Source organism: Saprolegnia parasitica (genome assembly GCF_000151545.1).
Source record: "Saprolegnia parasitica CBS 223.65 unplaced genomic scaffold supercont2.3, whole genome shotgun sequence".
Taxonomy (NCBI): Eukaryota; Oomycota; class Saprolegniomycetes; order Saprolegniales; family Saprolegniaceae; genus Saprolegnia; species Saprolegnia parasitica.
This window is the reverse complement of record NW_012156397.1, coordinates 216,111-239,049: the sequence shown is the minus strand read 5'-3', so window position 1 is coordinate 239,049 and position 22,939 is coordinate 216,111. Positions and strand designations below refer to the sequence as shown.

General features: G+C 60.2%; 6 protein-coding genes across 6 annotated transcripts; 3 read left to right on the top strand and 3 right to left on the bottom strand.

Annotated features, from left to right (window-relative positions):
- Nucleotides 1-22: 22 nt before the first annotated feature.
- On the top strand, nucleotides 23-9,009 carry SPRG_01315 (hypothetical protein; the record flags this gene model as incomplete). The annotated part of the gene is made up of 25 exons (XM_012339536.1): nucleotides 23-61; nucleotides 111-635; nucleotides 679-1,063; nucleotides 1,113-1,271; nucleotides 1,331-3,254; nucleotides 3,303-3,634; nucleotides 3,684-3,717; nucleotides 3,762-3,832; nucleotides 3,881-3,965; nucleotides 4,008-4,080; nucleotides 4,134-4,424; nucleotides 4,471-4,744; nucleotides 4,790-5,219; nucleotides 5,259-5,590; nucleotides 5,641-5,728; nucleotides 5,775-5,935; nucleotides 5,984-6,324; nucleotides 6,378-6,907; nucleotides 6,961-7,246; nucleotides 7,300-7,614; nucleotides 7,677-7,764; nucleotides 7,813-8,181; nucleotides 8,232-8,371; nucleotides 8,416-8,599; nucleotides 8,656-9,009. The coding sequence occupies exons 1-25, from the start codon at nucleotides 30-32 to the stop codon at nucleotides 9,007-9,009; spliced, it is 7,803 nt and encodes a 2,600-aa protein (XP_012194926.1). The 5' UTR covers nucleotides 23-29.
- Nucleotides 9,001-10,033, bottom strand: SPRG_01314 (hypothetical protein). The gene is made up of 5 exons (XM_012339535.1): nucleotides 9,923-10,033; nucleotides 9,789-9,871; nucleotides 9,588-9,734; nucleotides 9,505-9,540; nucleotides 9,001-9,459 (listed from the first exon to the last, which is right to left on the bottom strand). Exons 1-5 carry the CDS (start codon nucleotides 9,945-9,947, stop codon nucleotides 9,049-9,051), a joined length of 702 nt encoding a protein of 233 aa, XP_012194925.1. The 5' UTR covers nucleotides 9,948-10,033; the 3' UTR covers nucleotides 9,001-9,048.
- Nucleotides 10,034-10,664: 631 nt separating this feature from the next.
- SPRG_01313 (hypothetical protein) lies at nucleotides 10,665-11,427 on the bottom strand. The gene has a single exon (XM_012339534.1). It carries the CDS (start codon nucleotides 11,380-11,382, stop codon nucleotides 10,714-10,716), a length of 669 nt encoding a protein of 222 aa, XP_012194924.1. The 5' UTR covers nucleotides 11,383-11,427; the 3' UTR covers nucleotides 10,665-10,713.
- A 1,094-nt stretch (nucleotides 11,428-12,521) lies between these two features.
- Nucleotides 12,522-15,906, top strand: SPRG_01312 (hypothetical protein; the record flags this gene model as incomplete). Its single annotated transcript, XM_012339533.1, has 4 exons — nucleotides 12,522-13,211; nucleotides 13,271-14,433; nucleotides 14,554-15,224; nucleotides 15,293-15,906. 4 exons carry the CDS (start codon nucleotides 12,522-12,524, stop codon nucleotides 15,856-15,858), a joined length of 3,090 nt encoding a protein of 1,029 aa, XP_012194923.1. The 3' UTR covers nucleotides 15,859-15,906.
- A 2,685-nt stretch (nucleotides 15,907-18,591) lies between these two features.
- Nucleotides 18,592-20,690, top strand: SPRG_01311 (CAMK protein kinase; the record flags this gene model as incomplete). Its single annotated transcript, XM_012339532.1, has 5 exons — nucleotides 18,592-19,317; nucleotides 19,363-19,565; nucleotides 19,629-19,786; nucleotides 19,848-20,113; nucleotides 20,158-20,690. 5 exons carry the CDS (start codon nucleotides 18,592-18,594, stop codon nucleotides 20,608-20,610), a joined length of 1,806 nt encoding a protein of 601 aa, XP_012194922.1. The 3' UTR covers nucleotides 20,611-20,690.
- SPRG_01310 (hypothetical protein) lies at nucleotides 20,650-22,894 on the bottom strand (the record flags this gene model as incomplete). Its single annotated transcript, XM_012339531.1, has 9 exons — nucleotides 20,650-20,743; nucleotides 20,797-21,014; nucleotides 21,069-21,401; nucleotides 21,452-21,515; nucleotides 21,564-21,736; nucleotides 21,780-22,114; nucleotides 22,159-22,235; nucleotides 22,285-22,452; nucleotides 22,503-22,894. The coding sequence occupies 9 exons, from the start codon at nucleotides 22,892-22,894 to the stop codon at nucleotides 20,650-20,652; spliced, it is 1,854 nt and encodes a 617-aa protein (XP_012194921.1).
- Between the last annotated feature and the right edge of the window lie 45 nt (nucleotides 22,895-22,939).

The following is a 22,939-nucleotide window of genomic DNA, read 5'->3' as shown; positions in this document are numbered from 1 at the left end:
GTGCGCTCATCGGATCGTCGCGGCCACCGATGTCGCCGACGACGACGACGTTCCCGACGACGTAGTTGTGTCATCGACGGAAAAGGTACCAACGAACCACCGATGTGTAGGCTGCGTTGGCTGTGTCGCTACGGACATATCGTCGACGGCACGACAGCACCGAGTGCCCTTCGCCATTGGGAAGAGAATGGCGTCTTCGAGGTCGAGAACGAGCTCCAAGGCGACACGATGCCACTGCCCAATGTGACGCTCGAGCACGTCGCGATCTGCGACTGGTGGGCCGGCCACGGTACCCTCCAGCACTTGGATACGTGGATGCGCTATCATATGCAGCACTCGTGGAGCCTCCCCCTCGCCTCGGTCGAGAGTACTCCGGGTCTTGGACCGCTTTTGCTCTGGCACGCGGGCCTCGCGGCCACTGCGCTCTCGTTCGCCTCGAGCATCGACGTCCTGGCGCCGTTGGAACCCGGGGCACCGACCACGCCACCCGAAGCGCTGCTTCAGCTATGGGTGCTCCTGACGTCCATGCAGCCGATGACCCCCCCGCTCGATGATATCTTTCTGGTACAAGCGCGCCGTCTGCTGACCTACTACCCGAGTCATTGCAGCTGGACACTGGCCACGACCGACACCACGTAGGCGCTTGTATGCTTGGGAAGTCTCAAATGAAAGAGATAGGCCCACGTCGCACTGCTCGTTTCCTGGCTGCGCGCTGTTCGTGCCCCGGGCGTGCACGCTCTCAGTGCCGCACCTTATCTCGCTCTTGCAGTCGCCGTTGAGTTGGCCGAGCGAGCGCCTCGACAACGACGACGACCGCATCGCGCTCAAGATTGGCGGGCTCAGTATTCTGCACGACCTGCTTCGACAGCTCACGAGCAGCGCGGCCAAATGCGAGCTTCTCCGCGTCTTGTACGAGCGCCTCGAAGTCGACGTCGATGCCGGTTGCTTCTCGGTGGTGTACAACGCGTGGCAGGAGCCGCGGGTCGTCTTTGGATCGGCGTCGTCGTCGTCGTCACCGCGCAAATCCAAGCGACGTCGTGACAGTGACGCGTCACCGCTGCAGGTACCTCAAATCTACCTGCTATGGTGGTACACATGACAATACTTTGTAGATACTGGAGCGTGATTTGCACACGTTTCATGGCCATGTTGAGCACGGTAAACTCGCCAAGGCCATCGAGAACCTGTACGTGCGGTCGGCCAAGGTCCTCGCCAGCGCCGAGAGCGACCCGTTGCTAAAGAAGCGGGCCCTAACCCTCTGGACCGTCCACGTACGTGCTCTCTTCCTCCATCTGGATCAAATAAAGAATTGAGGACAATGTGTACATAGTTTCACGACGTCAGTCTCATTCGCCGAGCGGGCATCTTGCACGTGCTTGGCGATCTTTTGGCGACCGACGCACCGGCATTTGCCATGAACGCGGCGTCCGACGCCATTTACAGCAGCCCCCACGCCGCTCCGGCGCACAGTTGTCTGCCGCCACGGCTTCGCCCGATCGAAAAGCTTGTGGCCGGCGCGACGACGACGCGCAGCCTCCACAACGCAGCGTGGCACGTCTTTGCCTGGCTTGGGCGGCAGTTGATGCTGTCGACCGAAGCGTCGACCGAAGCGCTCTCACGCCCGTCGTCGGCCAAACCGTCGTTGCACTGCACGTCGCCTCGAAAGCGGCTGTCGCTGCCACCCAAGCTTGTCTCGGCGACGCTCGACGAGTCGCTTGCTCATACCTACACGGTCGCTCTCGACGAGCTGCGTCGCGTCGTGAGCCAGCTCGCCAAGTGGAACGCATTAGCGCACAGTATGGTGCTGTGCCTTGACGACAGCCAAGCCATTCTTCTCGCAGATCCCCACGTAGTTTCAAGTACGAACACGGTCTTTTTATCGGTGAAGGAGCGCGCGTCGTTCGACTGGAGCACGGACGGCTTTGCGATTTCACTCGTTCTCTATTCGGAGCGTGACGAGAAGGAGGTCAATGCTGCGACGCCGGGCGCGTCGATGCTACTGCTGGCCAACGGCGATGTGGCGACGCACGAGCTCGCGCTCAGCTTGTGCCCGGACGGCCGCATCGGGCTGCAACTGCGCATCGAGGGGACGTCGGTCGATGTCGCGGTGGTGTCGGCGCGGCCCCTGCCATGGGGACACTGGACGCACCTTGTGGGCCGGTTTAACCCGACCTCGCGGCGCCTCGAAGTATTCGTCGATGGCATGCTCGACGCGCAGAGCGAGTGCATCGAGGTTGCGGCAAAGTCGGTCTTGTCGCATCATACGTTTACAGTGGGTGGCTTCGTGCCACCGTCGGGCATCCCGCCGCCGCACCCGCCGCACCTGCTCCTTGATGACGTCGCTTTCCATTTGCATGTGCTCTCGGAGGAGAGCATTACGATCATGGCGTCGGCGGGCTCGCTCCTCTTTCGAATCCAGCAGCGCCAGGTGCTGGACAATTACTGCGACCAGTTGCTGTCGCTGCTCGTGGCTCCGTCGCGGGCACTCCCACCCGTCGACGACGTCGTCAGCCTCGTCGTGGCCCTGTTTCCCGTCGCGCCACCACGTAGCCATGACAAGCTGTTTTCGCTGCTGACGAATCTACTGCCGGCGCTATCCCCCGCGAGTGCGCTACGCGAGTCGGTGCTATCGTTTTTGGTTCAGTGCTTTAGCGCCGCATGGTTTGGGTCGGCCCACGAGACGTACGGGCCGCCGGGCCTCTCGGCGGCGCTCTCGACCCGCAAAGACTCGGTGTTGCTGCATTTGCTCAACGCCCGGCAGCTCGCGCCCGACGGCGTCGCGACGTGGCTTTTGTTTGAGCAACCTGTGAAGGCCAAGTCGTTGCCGCTGCTGCGGGCGTCGCGGGCGCGGCTGGCGACCGGCGTGGTGACGCTGCTCGCGCACCTGCTGCAGTCGCCGTTGTGGCAACCGACGCTACTGGCGTCCTTGGAGGCGTGGGTCAAGAGTGCCGCGACGTGGACGGGCCAGCGCGGCAGTCTCGCTGATACGGCAAACATGGCCACGGTCGTACTCGCTGTGAACGTCGTGGCATCGACGCCCGGTGGTCACCCACTGCCCGCGACCATGCCGACGCTTGTAGCGTGGAGCCTTACGTCGTCCGTGAGCATGGCCGGCCACGAAGCGCCCACCGTCGCGACACCGGTGTCGTCGGCGGCGGAGATGCGCGAAGACATTCAACTGGCACAGCACATGCACTTGCGGTCGGCGCTGCTGCGGCTTTGCCGCCTCCAGGCACCGCAGACGGCCGCCGCCGGTACGGACACCCTGGTATGACATCGTTGTGAAGAATATTGTCGTGTAGACGCGCTGTTGAAACCGGGGTTGATTGGGCTCCTCCAACTGGCGATTCAGCCGTTGGCCGAGGCCGTCGCGACGGTTTTTGGGTCCGACTTTGATATCATCAGCAAGCTCGACACGGTGCAAGCGCTGCTCGAGTGGATCCTTGATGACGCCGAGACGCCAACGGACGGCGGTCTGAAGCGCAAATTGGCGCTAGAAATGCTCTCGACGGTGCTTTTCGAGCGGCTTCCGTACGTCAACCCGCGCGATGTGGCGCCGTGGTGGCTCGTCAACGCAACGCAAAAACTCCAAGTGCTCGGCGGCGATGTGGAAATGGAAGAGTACCGCGTCAAGGTACGGTTCCATTGCGTTGCAACCAGGCGCACAACCAAGCCGGGGGTAGGGTCTGCAACATTTTCCCACCATCAAGCTCACCGGTACCTCGCTCTATGAGCGGAGCATCGAATGACGAACGACGTAGGTGTCTCGATCACGGCGGGGACCGGCATGTGGTTTTACGAAGTTGTGTTGCTTACGGACGGCCTCATGCAGGTAGCGCGAGAGTGCGGCACCTCGCTTTCTGCAAACATCGTCGTATAGATTGGGTGGGTGGACATGGCATTTGAAGCCAACGCGATTCAAGGCCAAGGCGTCGGCGACCACACCAACAGCTGGGCCTACGACGGTACACCTGGATACATTGACATGTTTGATCCAATGCGACCAGGGTTTCGGCGCAAAAATGGAACGTCGGCGCGCTCGAATACGGCGACCGGTGGCACGTCGGCGACGTCGTCGGCGTCCTCCTCGACACGGACCGGTTCGAAATGACGTACTTTCTCAACGGCCGCAGCCTCGGCGTCGCGTTCGAGGGGCTACATCTGACCCACGCCCTCTTTCCGGCCATGTCGCTCAACGTCGACCAAGCGGTCCAGCTTCACTTTGCGAAGAACCAGTTCTTGTACTGCCCAACTCTCGAGAACGCCAAGCTGCAGCCCGTCGCGAATGCTATCGTGGGCGGCGTCTGCGAGCACAGTCCGAGCAAAGGCCGGCTCAGTGTCGAGACCGACCACGAAGCGGCGATCGATCGACGACGCACCGACCTCATTGACGGTCTTATCGGTCTCGGCTTTTCGCCAGAATGGTACCGCTTTCACGCCCAAACCACGTTGACAGATATTGCTATGTAGGGCGCTCCGGTGCGCGCGCGAGACATCCCTTGACATCAACGAGAGCGCGGCCATTGCGTGGATCATGGAGCAGATGGAGGCCGACGCGCTGGCGGCGCGGCCATCCCACGCAAGCCAGTACCGCATGCACCACCTTCAGCAACTGGATGGCTTTTGCGGGCACATCGAGAAACCGGCGCTGACGGTGGACCGTCCGCAGTGGGAAGCCGTGGTCACCCATACCGACGTGTCGTCCGAGCACTGCAATGTCCTCCTGGTCGACGAGACGTGCGAGGTGCGGACCATCCACGACCGCGACCGAGGTCTCATGCGGTCGTAGGAGGTGTATGCGGACGAAGGACTCGTCGTCCATGACGCCAAGCTGCCAAGTACGAGCGAGAAGCGGTCCGTCGGCTTCATCTTGAGCCTCGCGGACCACTGTCGCGACGACGAGATCTTGCCGTTGTATGTGATTGCGGAGACCGTCCTTTGCGTCTGGTCGGCGCAGGACGCGACCCACGAGCTGCTTCGCAGCGGCAGTCTCGCGTGCGACGAGAGACTGGCCCAGCACGCATCACTCTTTTTGCAGTACCTCCAGCGCCGACTCGTCGACGACGCGACCGCCAATGACAATGGCGGTCCGTACGAAGTGCTTTTGCAGCAGCTCTGCGACGCGTCGCCGGCCTTCTTTGAGCTCCTCGTCCGCGATCTGCTTTGCCACGTCCGCCGGGCGACTGCCAAAGACATGGCGTCCACACCGCTTGCACCAGGTAAAGTGGATTTCTGGTCCACGTCATGATGTCATGTAGGGCATGCGGGTGCGAGTGCTGGACCCAACTTGGAGTGGGCACGGTGGTTGGCGGCAGTCGTGCGCCGTCTCGCAACGACCCACCCGGCGCGCATCGATAGCCTGTACGCACCAGGCATCTGGCAAGAGCTCTGGTCCGCACTGGGCGCGACACCAAACGCGACAGTGCGCCACGCCATCGTGTCGGTCCTTGCGACGCTCCTCGACGAGCTGCCGTCGACGACGATCGAGGTGTTGCAGCTGCAGTTGCGCGTGAAGCATTTGATCGAGTGGCTCGGCGAGAAGCTCCGCAAGACGAGACAAGCCCGCGTCCTCGCGTCGGCGTACACGCAGGTGCGTCGTCGTTGCTGTCGTCGTGCCTTCCTGATACCGATTCTTGGTAGGCGATCTTCCAGCTCACCAGTTGTCTCTACCGATACGTCAACCCTAAGACCACATCTCTTGTGGCAGCACCCCCACCCGCCTTACCAGGTAGAGATTCGCTACTCAAAAGGAGGATCTCACGCGACCGACACAGTGCTGCTTGTCGAGCACGTGACGTCGTCGACGGTCGTCTTGTCCTGTCCCGTCGACGGTGCGACGGCGCTCGAACTGGCGATGGAGACCGTGCACAGCAACGGGCACGTCGGTCTCTCGGACTTTGTCGAGCTCGTGGACCCGGTGGACTTGCACCGTCACGTGCGTCCTTAGATGCGACTGCGGTCGTTTTCTCATACTCAAGCGTAGCTGCCGTACACACTCTCGCACCTGCAGCCTGAGACTGTCTACCACGTCCGAAGCATCGTTGGCGAGACGCGGTCGCCGTCGACGGTGGTGGAAACGCTGCCCGAATCGGTGCTCGAGCTGGACGCCGGTGCGGTTGGCGGCAACCTCGAGCTTTTGCACCACAACATGACGGCGCGCAACCGCGTCAACAAGAAATGGCACGCGGTCCGCGCGTCCGTCGGCTTTACGTCCGGTGTTCATGCGTGGGACGTCCGTATCGACAAGTGCGTCTCGAAAAACATCTTTGTCGGCGTCTGCACATCCGACGCTTGCCTCGACAACTACGTCGGCAGCGACGCCTAGTACGCACCGTCGCAATTCCTAGCCTCTTTTTCTAAACTGTCTACGCGTATAGTGGGTGGGGCTTCTTGGCCAACAAGGCCGTGTGGCACAATAAGACCAAACTGCAAACGTACGGCGACATCTTCAAGCAAGGAGACGTTGTCTCGGTCGTCCTCGACCTCGACGTCGGAACGCTCTCGTTTGCACGCAACGGCGAGTCTTTTGGCGTCGCGGTGGAGAACCTCCACGGGACGCATCCGTCGGTCGTTGCACCGGCCTACTACCCGGCAATTTCCATGTACAACAAGGACGATCAAGTGACGCTCTTGCCGTCGTCGTCGTCGGACGCACCGGTGCGGTCGTCGGTCGCCGGCGCGTCGTCGACCGTCCTCCTTGCCCTCGCTTCGCATCACAAGCTGCTCGAGATGCGGTCGCTGTCGCTTGCGTCGACAGCCGAGGCCTACGACCATTGGTGCAAATGGATCGCCCGAGAAGAGGCGGTCGTAATGCTCGACGACGGCACGTGGCTGCTCGTGACGACGACCCCGGACGCGTGCCGTCCGTTTGGCCTTTTTCCCGGCGACGTCATCTTTACTTCCAAAGGTTTCTATTGTGGACAGATTGTCGTTTCGTGTGTTGACAGTATCGTATCGTAGGCATGTGTACGATCCTCGGTGTCGCCAAGCACGAACTCTACTACTCGATCGAGGCCCACGCGCCGACCGGGTCGCCCGATGCGATCGGCCGCTGGAAGGTGCACGTGTGCCGGGACATGGTGGGGCGGCCGAGTGAGTTTCCCGTGACGCGCCGCCATGACGCGCCGTACCCCTTGGCGCCACTTCGTCTGAGCCACGACGAATTCCTCGAGGCGCAACGCCCGTGGACTCTAGCGCTGGATGAAGCGCTTCTCGAGCATGTCTATACGACATTGCACTTTCAGCGGTATCGACGTGAACGGTCGGCGCGTGGGTGGAGCATACCTGTGTTGTGTCTAGGTACTCGAGTGTCTTTGACGTCCACGCGAATGACTTGGAGCCGGTCCCGCTGGCCTTGACGCCGATCCAATGCGCAGCCCGGCTCGCCTGGCTTCGCTACCTCAACCTGCAAGCGCACGTCGTGTTGCCGTGCATATCGCTCACCGACGCGTCGATGCAATGTCTTCGCCGACGCCTCTTTCGTCAGTTACCACTGCGGTACGCACGCGAGCTTCTCAAAAAGACCGCGACCGCAACGACGTTGCCGGCAACCGCCGCCGACGAGCTCGACGACGACCCGCCCGACCTCATCAAGTGCAACATCCGAGCACCGAGGTGCATATCGTCGTCGTTGCCCAGTACTACATAGGTTGAGAGCGTCGTCGTTCATGTGCTAGGCCGTGTACATCGTTTTGGGAGACGAGTGGCGTCGACACCGGCACCGACGACGGCGACGACGAGACGGACTCGAACGTCTTTTGCCAGGTACGAGACACCACTTGCTCGTCGGTCCACCAGCAACACGGCGCGTAGCTCGCTGCCTTTTTCGCGTCGGCCGGCACCCGGGAACTGCGCCGGCAGTACGCGCCGCCACCACCGCCGTACGCCGATGGAACGGCACCGATCGTAACTCGCACCTTCCGGGTGCACTGGGAGGCGCCTGATGCGACGCTGCCGCTCGAGCCCGCGGCGGCGTACGCCCATGTGCTCAACGAAGCTGCTCGCGTCGTGCAGTCGCCGACGTACCCTCTCTTGGCGCCGACGCGGTCGTCAACGCTCTGGTTCAACTTGCCGTTCTTGCGTCCGACCGACTGTTTTGCGCTCGGGCAGCTCGCTGGGATTGCGTGGCGCAGTGGCGTGCACCTGCCGTGGTACTTTAGCCCGCTGCTGTGGAAGTTGCTGGTGGGTCCATATCGTGCAATATCGCTCGTAAACTATCGCACATGGTGTAGGTGCGCGAGCCGGTGACGCTTCACGACTGGGCACCGGTCGTCGACGACCCGACCGACGTTGCTCTGGCTCTGGACATGCCCAACTGGTCGACCGACGACTTTGCGTCGCATGCGGTCGCGTTCGAGAACGATATTGTCACGTACGCTGTAGACTCGTAAAAACCCTAGTCTCAACACCCTCTAGGCAAGCGACGGCGCCCCGCTACATTGCAGGGCTCCTCGAATCGCTGCGCACTCCGTACAAGCCATACCTTGAGGCCTTGCAGCGCGGGCTCATGAGCGTCGTTCCGCCGACCTGCCTCGGTCTCTTCTCGGCCGCAACGCTCGCCGCCCACCTCTGTCCGGCCGCCAAGCTCCTCGCCCTGCAGGTCACCACGAATGATAGAGCTCTCTCGCAACAACACCTATCGCATCCATTCCGTAGGCGCGCACACAGTACGCGGGTGCGTTGCGCCGGACGTCAACGGTCGTCGCGTTCTTCTGGCGCATCTTGCATGCGCTGTCACTGGATGAGATGCACCTCCTCGAACGGTTCATTGTGGGGCCGCACTGGAGCCCGTACGGGACGTTGCAGCTGACGCTGTCGCCGGGCGACGCCCATGGGGGCGGGTACCCACGCGTGGAGCGGTCGGCCTCCGATGCCTGCGTGCTCGTGCTGCCATTGTACCCGACGCAGGACATGCTGCACAAGAAGCTGATCTTGGCCATGACGCAGTCGCCCGACCAGTACGACGACGACGGGAATGACGACAACGACGACGACGACGAGGCCACGTAATGTAGGGATGCCATGGATGCATCTTAAATTGATACGGGATTACATGAAGTCGCACTTGCCGCAGCACAGCGAGACCTTGTCTTCCTTGTCTTTGGCTGGCAGCATCGGGTGGACGTTATTGGTGGTCGGCGTCGTAATGGACCGGAGCGACGTCTGCTTCTTGGTCGTCGCCGGCGGGATCGGCTGCACGATGACCGGTATTGTCTTGCGCACGCTCGAGCCCACGAGCTCTTGCGCCGACGCTTCGTCACGGTCCATGACGTACCGTGCGCTCGGGCCGAGGCTCAGGCGGTCCTCCAGAAACGCCGGGCGACTGTTGGGCCCGAGGCTCCGGCCGTCGTCGTTGTACGCGCTCGAGACCTCGCTCGATGTATCGTTGTAGACCTCTTCGTGGTGGCTAAACGTGTCCGAGATGGCGCCATCGGGCTTGATCTGCCGCGCCTTCAAGCCCTGTCCCGTCCGCCATGAGCTCCGTGCCTTGCAGAAGGTGCGTACCGTGACCCATTTCGTCGCTTCTTGCTGGTCGGCGGCCTACATCCATGGGCGTAAGCCATGGCACGTTGCTTGGTCGTGCGTACACGAAGAAAGTAGTCTTGGTCGCCAATCTTGAGCGAAAAGTCGGCGGTCGTCACGTCCGACGACGCGTAGCCTTCCGGGACGCCCATCTGAATGTTGCCGCTTCGCCACAGATCAATGCACGCAAGCAACTTCTCGCTCTCGGCGTTCTATCATGCAGGCGGCGGTCGCATGCCACGCTGCTTGCGCCATGGTCGCCGTACCTTGTAGTACGTCAAGTAGTGGCTCGTGGCCTCGAACCAGCGCTTCTGGAAGCGGCCTTGCCGGCTCTTCTTGAGGAGGTAGCCTACATGGCCGTCATGCGCATGAGGCCAGGCGCGCATGCATGGCGAGGTACCCTTGAGCTCAGGCAGCGCGGCCATCTCGTCGGCTATGGGTCGTGGATCGCGAGAAGGAAGAGTGACGACGGTACCGGTTGCCCAGTGGCACCGGTCGCAAACTATCTCGCGGTTTGTATACAATACTCAAGCGAGGCCACAACCCGAAACAGGATTCATTTTTACGCCATACAAATAACGAGTTGACTTAAAATGCAATCAAATTAATATGCGAAACGCCAAAGATCGGACCAAGCCATACAAACACCAAGTCTATTGCGCGGCCTGTCATTCTATTACGACCACATACATCCTGCCAACGGGCGACGAAAAGCCGGTGCGGTTTCAAGCCAAGTAGTCGTCGTCGTCGTCAGCCCGATCGACTAACTAAAGTGTGCCATGCGCCAAGGGGGACGACCACGACAGCATTAAAGCATGGATGCCACCATGGCTTGCGCGAGCTGTACTGTACGAGTACGTGGCATGATTGCGTGGCGCACCGCCTGCGTAAAGACCCCACGCCACCTGGCCGCGCCCGGCGACGTCGCAGGCCATGCTGGTACAGCAGTCGCTTCTGCCGCCGCCTCAGGCCTCAGGCCATGCTGCCGCCGTCTCGCCTTCGAAGCCTGACCCGAGATCCTGGCGCCACCGGTCCCATCGAAGCCGAAATCGCATGCGTCCAGCAGTGGCAAGACCGAGTAGCCACATGGAACCGCTGACGACCCGATGCAGTGTTGCACCCTGCCCGATGCTTCCCTGAATGCTTCCGACGCAAGCCGATACATTACTGGATACACTGCAACGAGGCTAGCTACGTCTGCGGCCCGGGAGCAGGTGTGGCCTGCTTGTGCGCGGCCATGATCTCCTTCATGGGCACCTCGCCTCGGACGACGCGGTGCATAAAGCTACCGGGCGTCGTTGCTGCCGCACAGCGTGCGACGAGGTCGTCGTACGCCGCAGCCGACAGGTCCTTCTTCGCCGCACTCAAGAGCGTCGCCGTTGCGGGTGCGTGGCCGGCGTCGCAAGCGACCTCGACCGGCGTTTTGCCCGACGCAGCGTCCGCAGTCCAGAGGAGCAGTGGCTCGGACTTGATAAAGTAGCGGAGCCGTGCCATGTTGCCTTGGGCCGCGGCCGCGATCGGCGACAATGTCTCGTTGTGCGCATTCTTGGCGCGGTCCGCAATCACAGCTTCGATCGTCGTCTTGCCTTCGAGAAAGAGACGCACGTCCTTATTGAGGCAGCTGACGATGCACCACGCGCGCTGCTCTTCTGGCATGACGACGTTTCGGCGGGCGTAGAGGCCATGGAGGTACCGGAGCACCTCGGGCTGGTTGAAGGTGCAGGCGTAGTAGAAGGGCGTCTTGAGCTGGTCGTCCTGCGCGTCAAAGGCGTGGCCGTCGACCTCGATAAGCCGCATGAGCTCGTCGAGACGGCCCATCTTGGCGGCGAACCACACGTTGTCCTCGTAGCTCGTCGCCATCCTGCTGCCTGCTCTGTCGAAATTGGCCAGCTACATCCACTACCCTTTCTTTTCAACCAATCCGAGCCCGAGATAACGTGGATTCGCTGAAAAGGAGCCAATCACGCACGACTCTGCCACACGGCAAGATCGTGGCCACGTCAATCAACCATCATTGTACTAGCATTCCTTGGTGCTGTAGAGAAGGAAGAAGGTCTATGCGTCTTGCTCGGTACGTCAGCACAAGGCGGCCTTGTCATAAGAGCACCATGCTAGAGGCATCGCATGGCGTCGCCAAGTCGAGCCAACCACTATCATCAAGGATCCTAAAGGATTTAGAAGCCCTCGCTAGGATTTGTTGTAGTAGACACGTCGCTGGCTAATCGCTTCTTGCACAGCCACGCTACATCCGTGGTAGGGCTAGCTTTATCGAGTGGACCGCCCGTCCTCGCTATTGCCGGAAGTGAAAGTCTCTCGACTGCACTTGACGGCAAGTGGGTTCCGACCACGAATCCGTGTGCACCATCGTCTCCATACCATCGTACGCGGCTACTTCATTGACGCCATTGGAACAGAGTCAGCTGCAGAGAACGATCGTATCTTCTGGCGACGTCGTCGGTCCAAGTCAGCAGCATGCACGCACGACGAGTGTGCGACCAAGCACGGTCTCGTCAAGCCTACATGGACGCCGTAGGCGTAGTCGGCAGCTCAGCGCTGGTCAAGCGCCCGCCATCCGGATGCGCGACCATTCTGGGGCAATTTAAACCAAAACGATTGGTGCCCGGGCCAAGACGGGATATGACCGGTTAATATCACGCAACTTTTACGGTCGGTCGTTGCATTACACTTGACATTTGTATTCATCACCAAACGAGCGTCCTGTCATCTTGCGCTTGCATTGGGATGTATATAGGGTCCTAGCTTCACATAATGGCCTTGCATAGGCCTATGCGCTATCGTTCATTGCTTTCATGTCAAAATTAGAGGGCGAGTGCGTCCGTGACATTGTGTAGTGGCGTGTTTGTAGCCTCTGGGAACGTGAGGCTACTCGCTTGGGATTGGTGTAAATCTTTGCTTTTGCGTGTTTTGATTGGCCCGATGTACAGGATTTCGACCTCTCGCAATGAGAGCACTTTCCGTTTTCCCCTCGTTCCAGGACCATGAGCAAGGATGGCGGTGGCATGCATGATGTGAACTGGCACAAGATCTTCCCCAAGCGCATTCCCGTGATCTTGCGCGACCTCGCGCCGACGAACGCCTTCAACCCGACGGCGCTCTGGCCCATCGAGGAGCCGGCGGATGCGGCGGCGCCGGCGACGCCGGCCAAGGACGCCAAAAAGGAAGCGAAGAAGGACAAGAAGGCGCCGGTCGTCAAGAAGGCCGATCTCATCCGCATGCAGATCGCCAAGGACCTCGAGGAGAAGAAGGCCAAGCAGGACGAAGAGAAGCTCGGGAACGCCAAGTCGGTCAACCTCATGACGATGAAGATGGCGACGCCGGCCGGCCGCCTCAAGCAGCTCTACGAGATCAAGAAGAAGTTCCTCTCGGAGAAGAACTACATTGACGCGATCGACACGCTCTGGGAGATCCAGCACATGGGTCGCATCACCCACGACGAGGACCTCGCGGTCCACAAGAAGTACAAGAAGTACGCCAAGAAGGCCATGGACCACCTCAAGGACACGCCGCTCATTCCGTTCCAGCTCACAGAGATGAGCGACCGCCTCCCGCCGCTCAACTTGCACCACATGAACAAGTTTATCCTCGACGCGTGGCAGAAGGAGGTGTTGACGCACATTGACATGAAGCACTCGGTCATTGTCTGCGCGCCCACGAGTAGCGGCAAGACGGTACGCTTTCTCCTCCCTCTCCCGCCATGGAACCCGTCGTCTCATGGACATCTCTCTAGGTGCTCTCGTCATACGTGACGGTCGTCGGTGGCAAGGTGCTCTTCATTGCGCCGACCGAGCCGCTCGCGTGGCAGGTCGCGGCCCTCTTCCAGTCGCTCGTCAAGGGCGCAGTCGGTATCATCACCAACGGCACGGTGTTCTTGCCCGAAGGCTTCCGCGTCGCGGTGGGTACGCCGGCCGCGGTCGAGACCGCGCTGCTCAACATTGGCTACGACTTTGATTACTGCGTGTTTGATGAAGTCCACGACCTCAACGGCCCGGAAGGCGATGCGCTCGAGCGCATTGTCAAGGGCATCACATGCCCGTTCCTTGCGCTCTCGGCGACCATTGGCAACGCGACGGTGCTCGCCGAGTGGTGGAAGCGCCACCACCCGCACCCGATCCATCTGCTCGAGTACCGCGGCCGCTTTATCAATCTCCAGCGCCTCGTGCTCGAAGGCAAGACGGTCGTGCCGCTGCACCCGTGCGCGGCTGTGACGCTTGACTACCTCAAGGAGAAGGGCTTTGACGCAGGCGACTTGGCCTTTACACCCCGGGATACGTACGCGCTCTACAAGGAGATGCGCAAGGCCTACCCGAAGGAGGCGATTGCGGACCTCAAGCCCGAAAAGTACTTTGCCGAATCGATGGTCCCCAAGGCCAAGGAGGCGAAGAAGAAGGAGTCGAAGAAGAAGGACGACAAGAAGGACGACAAGAAGAAGAAGTCCAAGAAGGGCGACGACGACGACGACGACGACGGCGATGACTTTTTGAACCCGATGTGCCACCGCATTACGCTCCTCGAGTCCAAGCAGTACGAAGAAGAGGTCAAGAGCCGCCTCCAAAAGCTCGCGGTCGAGTACCCGGCCGAGACGCAGCAGGTGCTCGACAAGCTCAGCTACACGCCGCCCGCGCACCTCGAAAACACGGAGATGGACATTACGTCGCTCATTTTCGACTTGTGCGCCAAGCAGCTCATTCCCGCGATTTGCTTCCAGCTCGACAGCGTGCGCTGCCGCCAGCTCTTTGACAAGCTCCTCGCCGGTGTCGAGGCCGCGCAGGACGCCAAGTACCCGGGCTACCGCGCCAAGGTCGAGGCCGAGTACGAAGAGTGGGAAAAGTCGCAGCTCATCGCGAAGAAGGCCCAGGCCAAGTCCAAGGCGCTCCAGGAAGACCAGGCCCGGTACGTCTTGTGTCCTGCATGTGTTGTGCGTTTTTGCAAATTTTTGCAAATTTTCGTGAATTTTCGTGAATCTTTTGCACGATGGATGTCGACCATGGAACTCATCTCTGTCAATTGTAGCGAGGCGCAAGAGTTCCAGGAGACCAACGCGCCGGACATTCACGCGCCGCACCCGGACTTTGTGCTCACGCCGCCCGGCCACCGCCTCTCGGCTGCCGAATTTCGCGAGATTAAGTGGCAGCTCCGTCGCGAGCTCTCGGAAGATTCGGACGACGGGCACCCGCTCGTTCGGTCGCTGCGCCGTGGCATTGGCATCTACAACGAGAACCTCCCGGCGGCGTACCTGCGCATCGTGCAGTCGCTCGCGCAGGTCGGTCGCCTCGCAGTCGTCTTCTCGGACGACTCGCTCGCCTACGGTGTCAACATGCCGTTCCGCACGTGTTGTTTTTGCGAGGACGACCCGGAACTGAGCTCGCTCATGGCGCAGCAGATGGCCGGTCGTGCCGGTCGTCGTGGGCTCGATCGCCAGGGTAACATTGTGTTTGCGGGTCTTGCCTGGCCGCGCATGCAGCAGCTTATGCGCGGCCTTTTGCCCAACGTCGTTGGCAACCCGTTTAGCTTGTACCCGACCATGTACCTCCAGAAGGCGCTCTCGGAGTTTATGACGGACGACCTCCTCACGCGCATGTCGACACATGCGCTGCCCGAGTTTATCCAGGGCAAGCCCGAAGACAACTACCTCGCCAAGTCGATGCAGTACATGCACGTGCTTGGCCTTGTCTCGCCGACCGGTACGCCATGGATGCGGCGACTCTATATGACCGTGGGGTGGTTGCTCATGATGATGATGATGGTGTAGGTCAACTGCTCGTCGACTCGTCGATTGCCCGGCTCATGTGGGAGTGCCGCCACGACTGCGCGGAAGCCATGGGCATCTATACGCTGCTCGAAGTCATGCTGACGGAGTTTGGCCGCGTGCCAGGTGATAACATTGGCCACCAAATGGCCCTCTTCAACATGCTCCTGCGCGTGATTGGCCGCGAGCCGTACCACCCCGAGTACGCGCACGGCGGTATCCTCGAGTGCCTCGCCGGCCAAGAGGATGTGTGGGCCAAGGTGACGACGCTCTTGGCGCAGCTCGATGCCAAGGTGACGGCGTCGGGCTGTGAGCTCCTCCGGCTTCCCGTTGCGCTGGATGCGCCGCTTGACGGCTACGTCTGGCGCACGGTCGTCGACAACGTGATCCCGCCGGGTCTCCAGACCGCGCAGCTCAACGCGATCAAGAAGCGCATGTGGCATGTCGGCGACAAGCTCCGGCTCATGCACAACCTGCTCATGTACAGCGGTCGGTACGGCGTGCTCGAGGAAATCGTCCGCAAGTGCTTTCGCCGCATCAAGTGGATCCTCATCGACTCGGAAGTCTAAGGAGCGATGGACGAGCATATCGAAGAATATACGTTGCATTTACGAACATTTCAAGGTTACGATGAGGCATGCGATGCGGCGCATGGTAGGCGTGCACGAAAGACATGAGCCCAGGAGCAACCGTCCTCCAGCTAACGTCTTCCCGCCAAAGCCCGACTGCATGTAGAGAGCATCAACAATTGCATCGTCTGTGCACCCAAGTGTACTCAAGAGGTTCAAGGCCGCTTCGCGCCACGACCCAGAGGCCACGCATCGCAAAAGGCGCAGAATCCTGTCATTCCATCGTGCACCTACTAGTAGTTTACGTGAGCAAGACGACGACTCGTGTCCGTCCAAATGCCCGAGACCCTCAGACTCTTCAAGTTTGACGCGCCTCTGATCGAGATGGGTCATCGTGCGATCTTGAGAGGGCGTCATTTTTGTTCGTCTGCACTCTATGCGCGCCGTCGCCTACCGCGACAGGTGCCGCACGAGGTTGACAAAGATCACAGTCATCATTTCTGTGGACTTGATGTCACCCGGTACACAAGTCCGCTGCGAAAGCGACGCGCTGCTTGCTCCACGGCCCCAGTACTATTAGTACATACCCTCCGCCCCCAAGCGCCCCACATGCACAACGGTGCAGCCCGAGATGTTTGTTTGGACGTACAGGCAAGATACGAGTAGCAAGCTTGCAACTTTCAATGTATCGAGCTCGGGCAACACCAGTATCACAGTATTTACAACCCCATGAGACAGACCATGACAGACAATAGTGTACATAGCATGCGACCAAAACCTTGTTTCTCGGCTCACAGACGCGCCAGCGCCACGTAGCAACCGGGTATTCCTCTCCACACACTTCTTGAATGATGCAAATGTCGTTTCCGACGCTGCACGTAGCGCATTCACGCGCGAATCGATTTTCCATTTTTCGAGGTGGTGGCAGAATTGCCCAAATACTTCACGTGACATCGCGGGGTTCCAACGCTCCAAGGACCGTAAAACTGGCTGCCACAGTTGGCGATGGGTCTCGACCCGGTGTGCGACCAGTTTGTTGGCCGCCGTCGTTGCTTGGGCACTCACACCAAACTCGAACTGCCGAGCGTCGGTTTTCAGGAAATTCGACATGCAATTTCGGTTGAAAATGCATTGAAATCGTGGAAACCGAGGACGCCGCCTCTATTTGTTCATGTTCGAGAGTGTGCTGCTTGTGGGCGAGGGAGGCAACGTGCGCGCGGTACAGCTGCGTGATGAGGCCTCGTATCCCGTACAGTATTTCGGTATAGCGAAAAATCACACTATATCATAATATTGTTTGCCGCTGTCATTTGCTCTCGCTACAGAGCTCGCGTGGCGACGCCGCGTAGCTTTTTGGACTACCCAAAGTCGTCTCTAGTACTCTGGCGAGTATGGGCGATATCATTTTCAAACGTCGTTGGTCGATTTCTCCGGGCCGCGCACAAGCGCCCACCCCAAATGTGGCTATTCAGGGTATTTATGGCGAGCGCCAATAATAAATGAAAAGGGATGTCTATGAGGTTGGTCTGTCGTCGACATCGTTCACGAGCTGCACAATGTCACACAACGAATACTCGACAGCGCAGTGCGCGTTGAAGAAGAGGTGTATCGCCGTGGTCATTGCTGCGCCAGCCTCGCAGACCCCTCGGCTACGCGTGGGCTTTTCATGAAAGGATTTCAGAATGCTTTGGACGCCGGCACGCAGCGACACCATCCTTCATGTCGATTTCCAATGTATTCGATGAGCGGCTCGCTTCAAGGCGCGCGTCGAGGGACGGCGTTGGCTGCGCCTCGTCGTCGTCGTGTTCTGGACGCACACAACATATCGACACCCGTTATGGCTAGCTTCGAGCAGGACCACGCCAGCCAAGGTTTTCTTCCCTTGGCGCCAACGTACGACACAGCAACTCGCTTTTTGAACGAGGAGCCGCAGTGGCATCGGGAGGTCATCGAGGCGATGGCACTCCAAACTACATCCAAGGTGCTAGTACCGCGCGGTGCCGTCTTTTCGCACAATCGTGCATTCATAATGGTCCTGCGCAGAGAGGATCGACCCACGCTTCATCCTGTGGAAGGTCGTCGTCTCCAGCGCCCCAATAGAACGTGGAAGAAGATGCAGCTGGCTCGTCGCATTGCGTTGGCGGCTTGGCTAATCATCACGTCGACGAACCATGCTCATTATCGCAGTATCATGACAAGGTTGAGTACCGGTAATATCAAGTTGGCAAGTTGAACGCCAATGGAGGTATGCATTTTAAGAGGTTTTTCAGAATGTCGGGTAAGCTGCGGTTCCCGCCATCGCTGCTGGGTGCGGGAAGGATCCCGCCATACAATGTACGCACATGCATGCTATTATGTGGCGCCCCGGGGTCCACCAACCTTGCGACTGCAGGCGCGAGGGCGGCCGTGCGTTGCGGCCTGTCGCGTGCAGCAGCTGGTGCCAACGATCGACCACTTGAAGTTGATGTGTTGCCCCACGCATGTCGTTCCTGCGCAGTTTAACCTACACGTCGTGTACATTGAACGCACTGAGCTATTCCTTGTACCTTGGCAAAGCCACGGCAACGGCGCGAATGCTTTGCTGTCGCCTCGTACTATAGACACTGAGCTCGCGCATCCTACGCAGCAGCATCGACAGTCCTCCACAACCTCACGGGAGCGCGTTTAACGCGTTTTACGCGTTTTACCAGGCACGACGTAAAAGGTCGGTCCGTTTTTTCGGAATTTCCACCAATGAGCACGCGGGCGCCGCAAGATTCCGAGATTTTCCGTTTCAAGGCGACGATGGCGACCGATGGCATCGTGATCGACGTCGAGGCGCCGGCCATGCTGCTGCCGACCGAGGAGCTGCTCTCGCCGACGTCCAAGCAGAAGTACCGCGCGGGCTCGCTCACGCACCGCGTCGGGCTCGGCTTCGTCAAGAGCGCGACCTTCAAGCACAAGTACTTTCGCCTCCGCGACCATGGCCTCCTTGGGTACGCTGCGCAGGACGCCCACGTGGCCTCGCTCGAGGTGCTCTTCAGCCTCTTCACGCTGCTCGAGGTGCTGAGCCCAACGACGTTTGTGCTGCGCCACGTCCACGTGGTCCAGAGCGACGACTCGTGGCTCAAGGTCGAAGACCCGGTCGTGCTCAAGGCCGCGACCGCCGACGAAGCGAGCGCGTGGACCATGGACATTGGCGCCAAGCTCGAGCTGCTCAAGCGGCGCGACGACGCGGCCAAGCACCGCAAGGCGTCGCTCATCCCGACGCACAACGCCGAGGACCTCCTCTTTAGCGCGACGCCCGACCCGCCGTACTATCGGACGTTTCTGCACAAGTACGTCATGATGGGCGAGATTGGCGAAGGCAGCTTCTCCGTCGTGCGCAAGGGCGTGGACCGCATGACTGCCGAAGTGTGTGCGATCAAGTGCTCCAAGCACACGCCGTCGTTGCTCGAAGAAGTCGCGATCCTCAAGCTCGTACGACGACGCGTTCTGCAATCCTGCGTGTACCTCATGCATTAGGTGTCCCACCCCAACATTGTCGGATTGCACGGTGTCTACAAGACAGACGACATGTTTTACATCGTCATGGACTACATGGCCGACGGCGACCTCTGCGACCGGCTCATCCAAGTGACGCGCTTCCCCGAAGACGACGTGCGCCGCATCATCGCCCAAGTCGCGTCCGCCATCCAGCACATCCATGCGCTCAACATCATCCACCGGTACTCTCGATGGACAATATGTCTCTTCTTTGGTAGACAATATTATCTATCATTTGACGCTAGCGACGTCAAGCCCGAGAACATCCTGCTGCACAAGGACGCGGTCAAGCTCGCCGACTTTGGCCTTGCCAAGCGTATTCTGGACCCCAGCATGCAGTTTCAGAAAGGCTGTGGCACGCCCGAGTACGCGGCGCCCGAGCTCCTGTACGGTCGACCCTACGGTATCCAATCCTATCCAATTCTATCCGATTCTATCCTTTCCACCATCTCATGGCGGCGTAGGCACGCAGTCGGACCTCTTTAGCCTCGGCGTCGTCGCGTACGTGCTTTTGTTTGGCGCGTTTCCCTTTACTGTCGCGTCGGCGGCGGCGCTCCAGCAGCTGCAGCGCTTCTCCGAGGCCGGCGACATTCGAGACATGAGCTGCCTCCACCCGTCGAATCCGCAGTGGCAGAGCGTGTCTCCGGACGCCCAAGACGTGCTCTTGCGGCTGCTGGCGATCGACCCGACCGAGCGCATGACGGCCACCGAGCTCTTGGCCCATCCCTGGGTATATGATCGATCGGAAGCGTCATGTTGAAGCGTCTTTTGTAGCTGGCGTCGCTCGAGCTGCCGGCCAAGGACGACCAACGCCGAGACGACTGCGTGCACGTCGGGCTCCGCGAGCTCCTCTACCGCGGCATGGACGTCCTCAAGCACAACAAGAGCGGGAAGGACAAGGCCCCGCACGCCTCCATCTTGCGCTTTGACGTCGCGACCCAAGTGCTGTCGTGGACGCCGGCGTCGGCGCTGCAGCAAAACCCCAAAAAACACTTTAACGCACGAGACCACCCGCGCAGCGTGCCTCTAAAAGACGTGACGGCGATTCTACCGGGCGCGACGTCCCCCGCACTGGCCCCCAAGGCGGCCAAAGACGCCTCCAAGAACGCTGTCTGTCTTTCGATCCTCACGGAGAAGCGGTCGCTGGACCTGGAACTGCCGACAGAAACGCAGCGCGATATGCTCGTCGCTGGTCTGCGCCGCCTCTTGCTCGTGCTGCCGAGGTAGTCGTACTCCATGTTGGTGGTCGTGTTAGCAGTCCGCTAACTACACGACATACTCGTTGTGTTTCTTTTGGGGCGTGGGGTCGGTAAATAGCGTGAGGCCTTCCCGCGCCAGCTGCGCCGACGAGTCGTGGATGCTACAGGATGAAACGCTAGAGAACGACGACGACGACGATGATGAGGATCGTACCGGCGGTGCTGGAAGGCGGAGAGCGACAGCAGAACCTGGTGCATGTAGTCCCGATGCTCCGTGACGGCGTCCGTGTCAAACATGGTCGGCGTCAACTGCGGGTCGCACGCCGCGGCCACGTGCTTGAGGAAGATGCCGTCCGGAAACTGCTGCAGCACTTGGAGCGCGTACAGCAAGAGGTATACGCCGCAGTCGCAGCTGTTGCTCTGCCGTGGCACCTAGTACAATAGTGTGATTCGACAAACATACACACAAGAGGATAGTAGTAGTACCTCTGGCTCGACAAAGACGGCGTCGGACGCATCAAAGACCGTGTTGGGGTCGTTGGGAAAGCGCGACGCGTACTCGCTCTCGAGAAACCTACGGAAAGACGTGCAAGCCGACGATTCGTTGGCAAAAGGTCGGCGGTACCGGCGAAGGTTGGCGGTGATCTTGGTCTTGTTGTGGCACTTGAGCGAGTCAAAGTACAGAATGCAGGGCACGTTGCTGGGCTCGGACGGCACAGCTTGTCCTACATCCATTTTGGCGGGTGCTGCCGCCGTCTCTGGGTCCTGACTCTCGGCCACAATCTCATCGTCGTCGTCGTCGTCAACGTCCAATACAACCTATACCGCGCGTGAATACCCTCGCTCTCTCTATCTCGACCGTAGTTTACGGGCTGTGGTTTTGTCTTGATGAGGCCGGACGGGTGGCAGATCACGGCGAGGCTCCAGTGGCAGCTACGACAGCACTGCATAAGACGACGGCACATGCATCGCAAGGCGGACTTGTCGTTGATGGGCACGAAGAGGAAGCGTTTCTCAAAGAGCGGCGTCGCTCGCGTCCAGCGGTTGACTTTGGCAAACGACCCGTCCTCGACCTTGGCGACTTCCGAGTAAAGTGCGTTGAGAAGAAATGCGTCGTCGCTCTCGCCGCCTTGTCCATCTGGGCGTGGCAAAACCTACGGTCCACCCAATTTTTTAAAAAAAGTATCAAGTTGATACACACTTGAAGAAAAAGTCAATCAGGTTGTCGTTGAGAAACTCGCCCGGCTGGAGACGGTCAATGTCGCCTTCCGTGAGCACAATACGCGACTTGCTGTGCGACTGAAGCGGGTACCGCACGACGACCCGGTCTTTCGCCGCCTGCGTCTTGCCGTCGTCGCGCTTCTTGAGCTCGGACCGCGTCCGTGACCCGACGCCGCGGCCCGCCGGCGACCCGGGCTCGTGGATCTCGATCGTCGCGTTCGTACCAAAGCTCGACAACGCATCCTTGTTGTCGAGAAAGTCCAGCGCCGGCGCCGGTCGCGTCGCTCGCTCCGTCGGAGCAGGATCAAACACTAGCCACATGCAGATGCCCCCGGCGCGTACAGAAAGAACGTACATGACTTGCGCTTGCCGTGGCGCGTCGCAGGGCCCTTGCGATGGAAATGGCCGAGGTAACCAGGCACGTCTTCGGCGCTGCCACATCCATCGTCAGCGCATGAACGGACGACGCTATCGGACGTACGCGATCGGATGGGATTGCCGGCCGAGCTGTCGCTCGAGAGACCCGCGCACGAGAAGGTATCCGAGATCGTCTGCAAACATGAGCACGATGTGGTTGTCGTCGTTGCCAATGCAGAGACGGGACGTGGCGGGCAGGTCGAGCACGACGAGAAGCTTCGCATCGAGGACCCTAGGATATGCACGCACGGCTTCATCACAGTATGGCAAGGCGAGGCGTACCGGATCGCGCGCATGTCGCCAAAGGGCACGTACTCCGTCTTGAGGTCGGCGGGCGTCTTGGGCATCGCGAGCCGGGACTGGCTTCGGACGACCGCTTGGACCCCGAGTTCGCGCCGGTCTTCATGCAGCACGATCGTGCACTCGCCCCACGCCCGACCACAGATGGCCACGTCGATGCAGCGCGTCTCGTCAGCGTCCGGCTTGACCGGCCGCGGTGGCTTGTAGCGCGTCGAACGGCTCGGCGGCGCCCGGCGCTCGAGCACGCTTGACACCTCAAAGTCGGAGCTCTCGTCCACGTCGCTTATCTCGTCCGAGGTGCGAACCGTCGCCGCGAGGTCGGCGAAGGCTCCTGCGGCCGCGGCCTTGACCAGCTTCCGGCTCGACCGGTTCATCCTCGCCCACGAAACCTGGCAATGATCCGATGCTCATTGGCCAAA

Excerpts from the sequence above, each read along its gene's own strand:
- SPRG_01314 (XM_012339535.1), bottom strand. The coding sequence starts at position 9,947 with ATGGCCGCGCTGCCTGAGCTCAAGG. Across the intron at positions 9,872-9,922 it reads CGCGCTGCCTGAGCTCAAGG|GCTACCTCCTCAAGAAGAGC; the intron begins GTACCTCGCCAT and ends ACGGCCATGTAG. Across the intron at positions 9,460-9,504 it reads AAGCGACGAAATGGGTCACG|GGCTTGAAGGCGCGGCAGAT; the intron begins GTACGCACCTTC and ends CGGACGGGACAG.
- SPRG_01313 (XM_012339534.1), bottom strand. The coding sequence starts at position 11,382 with ATGGCGACGAGCTACGAGGACAACGTGTGGTTCGCCGCCAAGATGGGC.